Below are 12,675 nucleotides of genomic sequence, written 5' to 3' on the forward strand. Positions count from 1 at the left end.
GCTCTCAAAATCATATGTCTCACTTCCTTCCAAAGCCTCCACTCTTAGAGGACATAGGTCATCACTTATAAGTAGTACCCCACCACCACACTTTCTCCTCCTATCCTGACGAAAAATGCTATTCCCCGCGACTTCTATTCCTGTTATATCCCCTTCTGTCATCCACGTCTCGGTGATCGCAATAATTTTTGGCCAGGATGATGCTATCTGCGCCACCAATTCCTCTCCCTTATTCTGGATTCTTCTGGCATTAGTATAAAGCATATAAATGCCATTGTTTCTATACCCAGCATTATCCCTTCAAGACTCCACTGGGTTCAGTGTTACCTGACATAGTCTCCCTTCTTCCAAGTATACATTCCCACAAGAGGCCATCCCTGCTATCATCCTCCCTGGGATACACTGACTTGTTCAGAACAGCAATCTCTCCAGAATGCCTATGTCCTTCCTCATTCAAATGTAAATGGTCTCTCGCATACAATTCCTCTTTTTCCTCAAACGCACTCCAAGCATCCACATATACCAGTCCTCTCTTGTCACACATTCTAGCTATTATGCCATTCAATATCACCGCTCTTCTGCTCAGCTCATCATTATCATACCTAGGCAACATGCACACTTTTTCCTCTCTGTCTTCTTCCGTACAGCCCGAAGCAAAAATATCATATCTCTCGCTGCCCAACTTACATTACCACTCAAGTCATTCATTCCTACCTTCACCTCTCTTAATTGCCATAGCCACCCTTTCTATTGTTCCTCCTGGCAAACACTCATATAGTTTTAACACCCATATAGCAAAAACATATAGTTTTCTATATTCGGCATGAAACTCTTAGATTAGGTTTCCTATCTTTGAGTTTCTTATTCGGCTAAGAAATAATGTGGTATTCAATATCCACTTAATTTTGAATAATTTTACTTCACTGAAGTGAAGTCTGTTGGCTCTTATTCAGGAATTTCTCATGTTCTTGAGAGATGACTATCTCAGATAGCATGTAAAGGGGGTCACACGAGGATCTAGAGTTTTAGATCTGATCACATCATAGGATGTGATTGTGAGAGGAGTTTTGCACTTTCCTCCAGTTAGTGAGAGCGATCATGAAGTGATCACCTGAGTTGTGGCTAGCCATATGAGGATTTCTGTGTTGAAAGGATATATGTGGAAGTAAAAGGCTGGTGATTGTGATAGGCTTAGTTGACAATTTGGAGCTCCAGCATGGAATGAAGAGTTGAGCAGTAAGAAAATAAATACTGCTTGGGAACTGGCAAAGAAATACATAATAGTATCAACATGTGAATGTATTCTGGTCAAAAGGCTGAATAAGGTATATAAAATGGATGAATGAGGGGATTAAGCATGAAATCTGGAAGAAGGTTCTTTGGAAGCAGTAAGAAATAATAGTAATAATCAGTTACATGAAGATTATAAAGAATAAGTCGGAAGAGCGACTCAGTAAGGAAAAAAGTACAGTATAACAAAAGTACAGTATGACAAAAAATTGGCAAATCAGGGAAAGAAAAACCCAAATTGTTTTTAGATATGTGGCAAATAAAAGGAAGAATGATTATGGTAACTGATGTTAATAGATGAAAATGGTAGAATGGTATCCGCTGCAGAAGACATTGTTAAAGTATTTGGTGATCGATTTATAACAGTGTTTCAACCTCATCAGGGTGAAATCATGAGAAACTTAAGTGTGGAGGACATAGGAGAGGATGGCTTAATTATGAGTGAGCAAGAAGTGTTTGAGGAAATAAATAACCTTGATGTCAATAAAGCGATAGCATTTGATGACATATCACCACTCATCTTAAGATCCAGGGAATTGGCAATTCTGTTTAATAAGTGTGTCACAACAGCACAGGTTTCAAGGGAGTGGAAACAAGGTAAAACCGTTCCACTGCATAAAGGTGGTGATAAGGCTGTGGTTACAAATTGTAGGCCAATCTATATATCTGGAGTTGTGGTGAAGGTACCAGAGTGATTGATGAGAGGTAGGGTACAGAAATGAGTTGATAAGCAGTATTCTCTGTGGTTATCACCATGGGTTTGTTAAAGGGAGATCATGTTTTAATAACTTACTTATGTACTATAGCAAGATGACAAATGTCTTGGACAAGGGAGATGCATATACAATGGTATACTTAGATTTTGCAAAAGCTTGAGAAGGCCACAGAATTACTGATATTGCCAGAGAGTTTGGAATCTCACATAGCATTGCATTAAGACTCTCAGCAGCATTTCAAACCAATGGAATGTGTTCCAAATGATTGCTAAGAGGTTGTCCTCATTTTTGGTTATAACAGCAAAATCTAATCAATGCACCAAGGCAAGTCAGCTCCATTCAAGCATAGCGATGTGGATATCTCTGCAAACTGTTTCAAGATATCTGCAACAAGTAGGTCTACATACCTGAAGACTTGTAGTCTGTGTAATTTTATCCACAGCTCATTGTAGGGCATGATTTCAGTGGTGGTGTGTATAAAAAATTGCAAACAACACCAATTGCCTAATGTGCGCTTTACCAATGAGAGTCGTTTTAGTTTTTCCTCCAATTCTAGACAACACTTGATCTGGTGCAAAGTGGTGCTGCTTACCATTGCAAGAATGTTCTTGAAAGGGATGTTCACATTCACAAAATGAACTCCTTTCTTCTCTCACAACTCTGTTAGCATACCATTCATAATCTTCACTCGCATTCTCAACTCATCATTATCATATCTGGACAACATGCTGACTACCCTACCTACCACACTGTTATATGTTACTCTCCTTAACAGCCTCATGATATCCCTCCTTACATTCTTTTTGTTACCAGTCAAATCATTCATGCCAACTACCACTACCAACTCTTTTGCTCACATATCCCTCTTATCTAATGCTTCAACCACCAATGATGCAGAAGAGTAAGCAGCAACAGCAGCAGGTTTTTTCCAGCTGATCAGGAAGCCTCCAGATGTGTTACCATTGGGTTCGGTCCTGTGTATTGTCTAGCAGCAGGCCTTCAGAAACTGCTTTACTGCTCCAACTTCAAATAGAGAAGGTTAGCTTTCTAATTTATTAATAACAGCGTGTTGAGCATGCCCAATAAGACCATCACCTGAAATGGTGAAAATGGGGGGGGGGGGGAAATTGTGGCCTTTGGTTGGAAAAGGCCTAAGTTCGATTTTCATTGTGACAAAAGGCATCTTTATATGGGTTTTTTCAATTGAAGGTGAGTTTGCTGATCTCATACAGAGGTAGAAGGATTTTTTCTCCCAGAAACTTGGGGAGGGGAGATTAATTTCACATTTCCATACAGGCAAATTACCCTTGAGAACATGCAATTTACAGACAAAAATGGTATTGGGCATTGTGTAGTTAGATGATGTAGTGATTCTGTGTAGTTGGTGGATTAAATGGTGGAGACAGAGTTGTAGAGTGCCTGCTCTCAATGAGTCCTTGGAGGTGTCACATAATAAATAATAAGGTACACATTTATTTGCATTTAAAAGTAACAATAATATATAAAAAATGGTAGTTATTATGCATCTAATCTTGGGGAAGAGAAGGAAGACACGATCCTATCAAAAAATAATAATTTTTATTGTGCTGTTGTTATTACACTCTTCTACATCAGATGATGCTTCAAAGTTAATCATGAAATAGGTAATCTGGATTCAATAAAGAGCCATGATCTTGAAGAAATACTCCACCTGAAAAAGGTAACCATGCTTTTTAATACATAATGTGCTGTTACAATTTTCTTCTTAATACAAAACAAAACACTAAATGAATCGTAATTTTCAATACACACACATGCAAAAAGAAATCCTCTCTAATGAATATACTGTTCATAATTCAAAAACATACAACACATTATACAACATGCACCTTAATAAAGACTACAGATCTCTAATGGAACAATACACAACCACACACAAAAGTAAAAATTTAAAGTATTTATCTATATAACTCAAAAGTTTATTTTTCACTTGGTTTAGAGTATAATAAATTTAGTTTAATCCTTTATCCAAGTGTGAGCAAACAAACTTTGCGCCTGAAAGTATCTTCAGGACTGGGGTAAGGTGATACAACACCAGGGCAACTTGTTACAAAGGTGTAGCAAGCTACCAACACTCCTGTCTCAGTATCTCCTTGCGGATATGTCTAATGTTATGCATTAAGGGAAGGGCCACTACCCAGACTAGTTTCGACCTTTATTGAGGTCTCTTCAGTGGGAGCCAGGCCCAAGCTGAGATACCAGGCAGAAGCATTCGCAGGTCATCTCTACCTATAGGAGTTGCCAAATGGTGTGCCACCCTTTTTTAATAAATTACTCTGGATTTAGAGAAAGATGTTGAAAGTTTATTTTTCACTTGGTTAGAGTATAATAAATTTAGTTTAATCCTTTATCCAAGTGTCAGCAAACAAAGTTTGCGCCTGAAAGTATCTTCAGGACTGGGGTAAGGTGATACAACACCAGGGCAACTCGTTGCAAAGGTGTAGCAAGATACCAACACTCCTGTCTCAATATCTCCTTTAATGCAAAACACATCTCCTTGCAGATATGTCTAATGTTATGCATTAAGGGAAGGGCCACTACCCAGACTAGTTTCGATCTTTATTGAGGTCTCTTCAGTGGGAGCCAGGCCCAAGTAGGTAGAGATAACCTGCGAATGCTTCTGCCTGGTATCTCAGCTTGGGCCTGGCTCCCACTGAAGAGACCTCAATAAAGGTCGAAACTAGTCTGGGTAGTGGCCCTTCTCTTAATGCATAACATTAGACATATCCGCAAGGAGATGTGTTTTGCATTAAAGGAGATACTGAGACAGGAGTGTTGGTAGCTTGCTACACCTTTGCAACGAGTTGCCCTGGTGTTGTATCACCTTACCCCAGTCCTGAAGATACTTCCACGTGCAAACTTTGTTTGCTCACACTTGGATAAAGGATTAAACTAAATTTATTATATATAACTCGAAAAAGTTAAAACTAAACATAAGATAAGATATGAGACTTTATGAGCAGATATTAAAGAATTGTAAGCAACCTTGCTAAAGTATGAAGATGAATGGTGAGAGCTGTAATTGCTAATGATTCAATATACAAACTGTGCAGAAGAAACAGTGTGCAGTATGTTGATGTATGGAGTATTTTTGGTATAGAAAAGACTTACAGGGCAGATTGCACTTAATGTTATGACAAGGAGAGAGAGTATTAAAATATAATAACAGAATAATGAAAAAAAAAAGTGTGTTTGTTGTGCATTAATTGATATAGAGCAACTTGTTTATACAATTAGGATTAACCATGTAGTGACTAGTGCTATAGAAGATTCTTACAGTATAGTAGTCTCCTGGACTGTTGGTGAATACATGTTATTGTTCATAACTTAATGAGTTTTGAAAGTCACACTCTTTTAATCAGTAATTAACATGTTATGGATAACACCCAAATTCTGAATGGCAATTATGGAAATTCAATAAAACTAATTGTTACAATAAATGATATTCTTGATTTAATCCATTGCACAAGCATAAGCAAACAAAAGTTTGCTTGTGAAGTATCTTCAACTAGGTAAATTGTATACAGAGGAATTTCACTTCATAGCAAGCTGCCCTACTATTTCATACTGCATAGCACACTTCCTCTCAGATGTGTATGCTGCTATGCATTATGGGAGAAGTTACTACCCTGAACTGGTTTTGACATTTATTCAGACATGTTAAAGTACAGAGATAACTCTCCAAAACCTCAGATTTAGAGTATCTACAAGATCACTCTAAATCTCACTGAGTGACCTCAAAGGATCATTACTAAACTCATCACCCCTGACCTGAATCACTCCAGAACTGTTAACTCAGTGGTGGCTCCAACTCAGTGACCAGCAAAAGCCTGCCCAATCAGAGCCTCCTTACTCCACAAGACCTGAATGAATTGTTTGAGGTAGCAAAAGAAAAGAGTGAGAGAGTTAGAATGATTAGTCTTTTGCCACGGTATGACAGTGAAATGTTTAAAAGGAGGGCCATAATTGCGAATGACTTTATGCGTGGGTTATGTATGATGAGTGGTGTGGAATTTGTGGACGTGTGGAGTGAGTTTGATGGGCGAAAGGATCTATATAAGATGGATGGCTTGCATTTGAATGGTTACAGTGTAAGAAGACTTGAGAAAGTGTTGCTGAATGTAGTGGATGTGCAAATTCAGGGAAACTAGATTTATTAAGGGGGGTAGATATACAATAGTTAATATAAGGCATCAAGGTAGGGTTGGGGCTAATGGGGGTCTTAAATTCATGTACTCTAATACTAGGAGTATTAGGAACAAGAAGGAAGAGTTTTTGGCCATGGTTGGCACTTCCAGACCACAGGTTATTGGTATTAGTGAAACATGGCTGACTGTAGATGATTTAGCTAGTGGGATTGAATGTGATGGGTATAGTGTGTTCAGGAATGACAGAGAGAATAAAATGGGTGGAGGAGTATTGTTGATGATAGCTGATGAGCTACAGCCAAGGAGAATAGAAGTTGAATTGCAAGATAGAGAAAAGAGCACATTTGAGGCCATTTGGTGTGAGATTGTGGCTAGCAGAACTAAATATACAATTGGGTGCTGCTATAGGCCAGCTGATGGAAAAGATGGTGGTGACAGTATGCACAAGCAAATAGAAGAAATGAGTGGAAGGAGGGTGATTATTATGGGAGATTTCAACTATGGTCGCATTGATTGGAATGAGGAGAGGACACACGGGAGGAAGGAATTGGATTTTATGCGGTTATTAAGGGATAACTATCTGCGACAGCATGTAATGGAAAATACTAGGAGTCAGAGTGCTTGACCTAGTAATTACATCTGAGGATTTGGCTGTAACAAATATGACCACATTGCTACCAATCGGTGAGAGTGATCATAGGGTCTTGACTTGGGAGGTGGCTAAAGGTGTAGAATTTTCAATTAAGACGGGGTACATGTGGAATTATCGGGCTGGAAAGTATGACAAGCTTAAGAGTTTGATTGGTTCAGTGCCATGGCATGTACAACTGCAAGGACCAGAAGTTGATAGTGCATGGGAGGTAGTTAAGAAGTGCTTGCATGAAGCAATGGCTGACTGTATACCAAGAGTCCAAATAATAAATCAAGTAGGGGTTAAATGGATGAATAACACCATTAAGCTTGAGCTGCAAAAAAAGAAACAACTATTGAGGGAATTTAAGAAGAAAGGTGACCGGCAGCCACATGAATGGTATAAAGCACAGGCCAGAAGGGTGACGAGTGTGGTAAGAAAAGCAAAAAAAGGATTACGAAAGAACATTGGCCATGCAGGCTAAAGAGAATCCTAAACAGTTTTTTTTAGATATGTAGCAAGTAAAAGGAAAAATATACATGGCAGAATGATTTTAAAGAATGCCGATGGTAGGGAGGTAACTGAATCAGTTGAGATAGTTGAGTTGCTGAGTGAGCACTTTGCAAGAATATATCATCCAGGTGGTGACATTGCAGAAACGAATAAACCAGTAGATTATACGGGAATTGTGGTGAATGAAGTGGAGGCGAGTAGTCTATTGCATAACCTCAATGTCAATACATCTGTGGGATTGGATGGTATACCAGCTCGTGTTGTACGAGAAGCAGCTAAAGAATTGTCAGTACCCTTGACCATTTTGTTTAATTTGAGTCTCGGGTCTGGGTTAGTCCCGAGCGGGTGGAAAGAGGGGAAAATAGTTCCACTGCATAAAGGTGGTTCCAAGACTGCTGTTGTAAATTACCAACCAATTAGCATATCAGGAATCATTGTCAAGGTCTTAGAGAAATTAGTCAAGAAAATAATACAGGATTGGATAGATGAAAATGGGATATTGTATGGGGGACAACATGGTTTTGTGAAGGGTAGATCATGCCTCTATAACTTGCCCAAGTTTTATAACACAGTGATGGCTGAACTGGATAGGGGTAATGGGTTTTACAGTGATACCACTGGACCTTGTCAAGGCCTTTGATAGTATACCACATGGAACCCTAATCAGTAAACTGGAGCAGATGGGTATAGATATAGGGTTGGTGAGATGGATAGGAGGGTGGTTGAAGGAGAGATACCAGAGAGTGGTTTATTCAGGAGTGGAGTCTAAAAGATGTCTTGTGACTAGTGGAGTGCCGCAGCGCTCTGTTCTTGGACCACTGCTTTTCAATTTGTTCATCAATGATATTGGAAAGGATTTGAGAGGAAGTGTTCACTTGTTTGCTGATGATGCAAAGTTAGGTAGAGCAATTGTGAGTGCACACGATGTCAAAATTTTACAGGATGATTTGGATAGTTTGGAGGACTGGGCTAGGAATAATGGATGTAAATTTAATGTGGCAAAGTGTAAGGTTATGCACTTTGGGGTGAAAAGAATAGCAGCAGTATATCGCATTGGTGGAACCGTATCCAGATTGATGAGGCCAGAGATTTGGGAGTGTTGGTTAATAGGGAATTGAAGTTTAGGGGCACATTGAAAAAGTGGCTAAATCAGCTCACCAAATCACTTGGCTTCTGAAAAATACTTTAACATGCAGAGACAAACAAGTTGTTGTTCCTCTGTATCGAGCCTTGATAAGACCCCATCTGGACTTCTGTGCCCAGTTATGGGCACCAGGGTATCTTCGTGATGGGGAGGAAGTGGAGAGGGTCCAGAGACGAGTGACCAAGATGATAGCAGGTCTGTGGAATGAACCTTATGAGAATAGGTTGAAGATTTGTGGGTTGCAGAAATTGGACGATAGGCGAAGGAGGGGTGAAATGATTGAGACATTCAAATTACTGAAGGGTTTTTATAAGATTGATCCAGAAGATATTTTTAAAATATGACTGGTGGGTGGGAGGACTAGGGGCCATGCATGGAAGCTGGGCAAGAGCGTGGTTGACAGGGGTGTTAGAGCTAGGTTTTTTACTTGGAGAGTGGTGAATGAGTGGAATAAGCTTCCAGAGTCTGTTGTGGGTGCTACGACCGTGAATGAGTTCAAGGCAAGGTATGATAGATACTGTGTGAATGTTGAATAGTTGTTCTTGACATGATCTTAGGGCCTCCCTCGATGAGTCTGTCGACTCCTTGGAGTTTCCCGGAACAATAATAATAATAATAATAAAAGAAAGCCCAAAGGCACACACCATTAAATGCTATCAGTGGGAGATCCAAAGATATACAGTGGGAACAAGACTCATGGAAATAATGAAAGTTAAATCAATGTAGAAGTCATATTTTCCATATACAAATAGCAAAATGCATCAGAATATCGTTAAAATACTCTCTATTAGAAACAGTTATGGAAACTTTTTTTTTTCTCCCAAAGTAAATTATAGAGACAAGAAATCATATTCTTGATTTAATGGAAAGGTTGAATGATAGTGAAGTTTTTGTTGACGGTCTCAATTGGGAGGATGAATGGCAAATATGAGTGGCTGACTTGCAGAGAGAGATAAGTGAGTTGAAAGAGCAGGTGGAATGTCTAGGGAATGAAACGAGAAGTGTGAAAGATGAGATTAGGCGAATGGAAGAGATGAATGCAAAGCGAATCAGAGTAGGAGTGGGAGAGAGTTATGGGAATGGTAGAAGAGGAGAGAATAGGAACAGTAGAAGACAGGGAATGAGAGAGAGTTATGGGCATGATAGAAGAGGAGAGAATAGGATAAACGGAAGAGAGGGAATGAGAGAGATATGTGAATGATAGAGGAAAGAATGGAAACATTAGGAGAGAGGGAATGAGAGGAATGCAAGGGAGCACAGGAACCAGGGATAGAGTGATGTCAGGAAGGCAGGTAAGTAGGGGAGCACAGAGAGAAAGTGTTAGGGGAGAGAGAGAGAGTGAGGGATACATGTGAGCAAATGAGGAACAGTGTGGAAAGAGGTGTAATGTATGGGGACTCAATGATACATGGTGTTCAAGATAGGATGCATGAGGAGTGTTTGCCAGGAGGAACGATAGAAAGGGTAGCTTTGGCAGCTAAGAGAGGTGAAAGGGTGGATGAGATGATTGTGATGATGGGAACAAACGACTTGAGTGGTGGTATAAATATGGCAGCGAGAGATATGAGATTCTTGCTTGAGGTGGTAGGAAAGAAGACACAGAGAAAAGATAGTGTGCGTGTTGCCTAGGTATGATAATGACGAACTGAGCAGAAGAGCGGTAATATTGAATGACAAAATAGCTAGAATGTGTAACAAGAGAGGAGTGGAATATGTGGATGCTTGAAGTGCGTTTGAGGACAGAGAGGAATTGGATGCAAGAGACCACTTACATTTGAATGAGGAAGGATGGAGGAATCTGTAGAGATTGCTGTTCTGAAAAAGTCAGTTTGTCCCAGGGAGGATGGTTGCATGGGGTGGCCTCTGAGCCCAATGAAGTCTAGAAGGGATAATGCTGTGTATAGAAACAATGGCATTTATATGCTATATACTAATGCCAGGACTATCCAAGAATAAGGGAGGTTAATTGGTGGTGCAGATAGCATCAGTCTCGCCAAAAATTATTGGGATCACTTTTAATAACAGGAATAGAAGTAGCAGGGGTACAGCATTTTTTGGCAGGATAGGAGGGGAAAGCGTGGTGATGGAATACTGCTTATGATAAGTGACGACTTATGTCCTCTAAGAGTGGAGGCTTTGGAAGGCAGTGACACTAATGATTTTGAAAGCATATGGGATGAGGTTGAGGTGGGCAAGACAGGATATTTAGTGGGGTGTTGCTACAGACCAAGGAACACAGAGGGTGGGGACCAGGAGATGTTTAGACAGTTAAGCTTGACAAGTGCAAGACTTGGGGAGAGGAAGATGCATGCAGCAATAAGGGAATGGAATTTCTAGAATTCTTGAGGAACAAATGTCTTAGGCAACACGTAATAGAGGTTCAAGAGTTTTGGATTTGGTCATAGCATCAGAAAAGTTGATAATAACTGAGATGACATTTCTCCCACCAGTTTTAGAGAGTGACCATATGGTTTTGACTTGGAAGAAGAATAGACATGCAGGAGTATCAAAGAAACGGGAAGATATGTGGAATTATAAGACAGGTGATTATAATAGTCTTAGACATCAACTTGAAGTTTTATGGAGTGTAACAAGAGAGGAGTGGAATATGTGGATGCTTGAAATGCGTTTGAGGACAGAGAGGAATTGGATGCAAGAGACCACTTACATTTGAATGAGGAAGGACGGAGGCATCTGGAGAGATTGCTGTTCTGAAAAAGTCAGTGTGTCAGAGGGAGGATGGTAGCAGGGGGTGGCCTCTTGTGGGAATGGGTACTTGGGAGAAGGGGGATGACATCAGGTAACACTGAGCTAGAATGTGTAAGAAGAGAGGAGTGGAATATGTGGATGCTTGAAGTGCGTTTGAGGACAGAGGAATTGGATGCAAGAGACCACTTACATTTGAATGTGGAAGGACGGAGGCATCTGGAGAGATTGCTGTTCCGAAAAAGTCGGTGTGTCCCAGGGAGGATGGGAGCAGGGGGTGGCCTCCTGTGGGAATGGGTACTTGGGAGAAGGGGGATGACATCAGGTAACACTGAGCGCAAAAAAACTAACACTGAGAAGGACAGGATATCATTAGTGCTTGGAAAATTGTGAAGAAATATTTGTTAGCAGCAATAGTAACTCTATTCCACGAGAGAAGAAGAGGACACAATTTGGAGTAAAGTGGATGATAAACACTATTAAACAGGAATTGCATGTGAAAAAGAGGCTATGGAAGAGATATATAAGGAGACAGGTGAAGAGAAGATGCATGAAGAATATAAGATACAGGCCAGGAGAGTGACTAGTATGGTAAGGAAGGCAAAACTCAAATATGATAAGAGATTGGCCCTAAGATCCAAAGAAACTCCTAGGGAATTTTTTTAGCTATGTGGTCAGTAGGAGGAGAAATGACTGTGGAAGAATAACATTGTGTTAAAAATGAAAATAGAGTGACTGATGCAGAGGATATAGAATTGTTCAATGAACACTTTATTGGAGTATTTCATCCTGGAGGAGTACATTTTAATACTAGAGAGAAAAGGCAGGTTCGAGGTTTAGAGGTGCAGGAGAAGAGTGTGTTCCAAATACTGAGTACTCTGGTTGTCAGTAGAGCTGTGGGACTGGATGAGTTTTGAGAGAATGTGCTAAAGAACTGACAGCTCCTTTGACCTGGCTTTTCAATGAAAGTCTGGCAATGGGAAAGGTGCCGAGGGAACGCAAGGAAGGTAAGATAGTGTCATTGCATAAGGGCAGGAGCAGACGGGACGTGTCTAATGTATAGGCCAGTTTGTTATCAGTAGTTGTTAAGATTTTGGAGAAATTAGTGAGGGACCGTATACAGCATTGGGCAGATGAGGGTAATGTTATCTGTGAGAGTCAACATGAATTTGTGAAGGGGTGCTCTTGTTTTAATAATATGGTAGCCTTTTATAATGAAGTTACAAGAGCAGTAGATGAGGGAAAGGCATATACTGCCATTTTTCTTGGACTTAGTGAAGGCATTTGACAGGGTGCCACAGATGATAAGCTGATATTTAAGTTGCAACACATGGGTCTGGATGTCAGGTTGGTCAACTGGATTCAGGATTGGCTGTCCAATACATATCAGAGTGTTGTGTATGGTGGGGCAGTTTCAAGGAGGCTGAGGGTTACAAGTGGGGTTCCACAGGGCTCAGTACTGGGACCTATATTGTTTAACCTTTATAT

General features: G+C 40.2%; 1 protein-coding gene across 3 annotated transcripts in view; it reads right to left on the reverse strand.

Annotated features, from left to right (window-relative positions):
• Nucleotides 1–3,569: 3,569 nt before the first annotated feature.
• nmdyn-D7 (nucleoside diphosphate kinase homolog 7) overlaps nt 3,570–12,675 on the reverse strand; it is a 273,428-nt gene continuing 264,322 nt past the window's right edge. For all 3 annotated transcript variants that reach the window (XM_090413940.1, XM_090413941.1, XM_090413939.1), the window contains one exon: nt 3,570–3,696. In XM_090413940.1, coding sequence (XP_090270066.1) covers nt 3,661–3,696 — 36 coding nt within the window. In that variant the 3' untranslated portion in view covers nt 3,570–3,660. The remainder of the gene's footprint in view (nt 3,697–12,675) is intronic.

This window comes from Typopeltis vanoorti, chromosome 24 (genome assembly GCF_054136105.1).
Source record: "Typopeltis vanoorti isolate ZY-2024b chromosome 24, IOZ_Tvanoo_1.0, whole genome shotgun sequence".
NCBI classification, from domain to species: domain Eukaryota; kingdom Metazoa; phylum Arthropoda; class Arachnida; order Uropygi; family Thelyphonidae; genus Typopeltis; species Typopeltis vanoorti.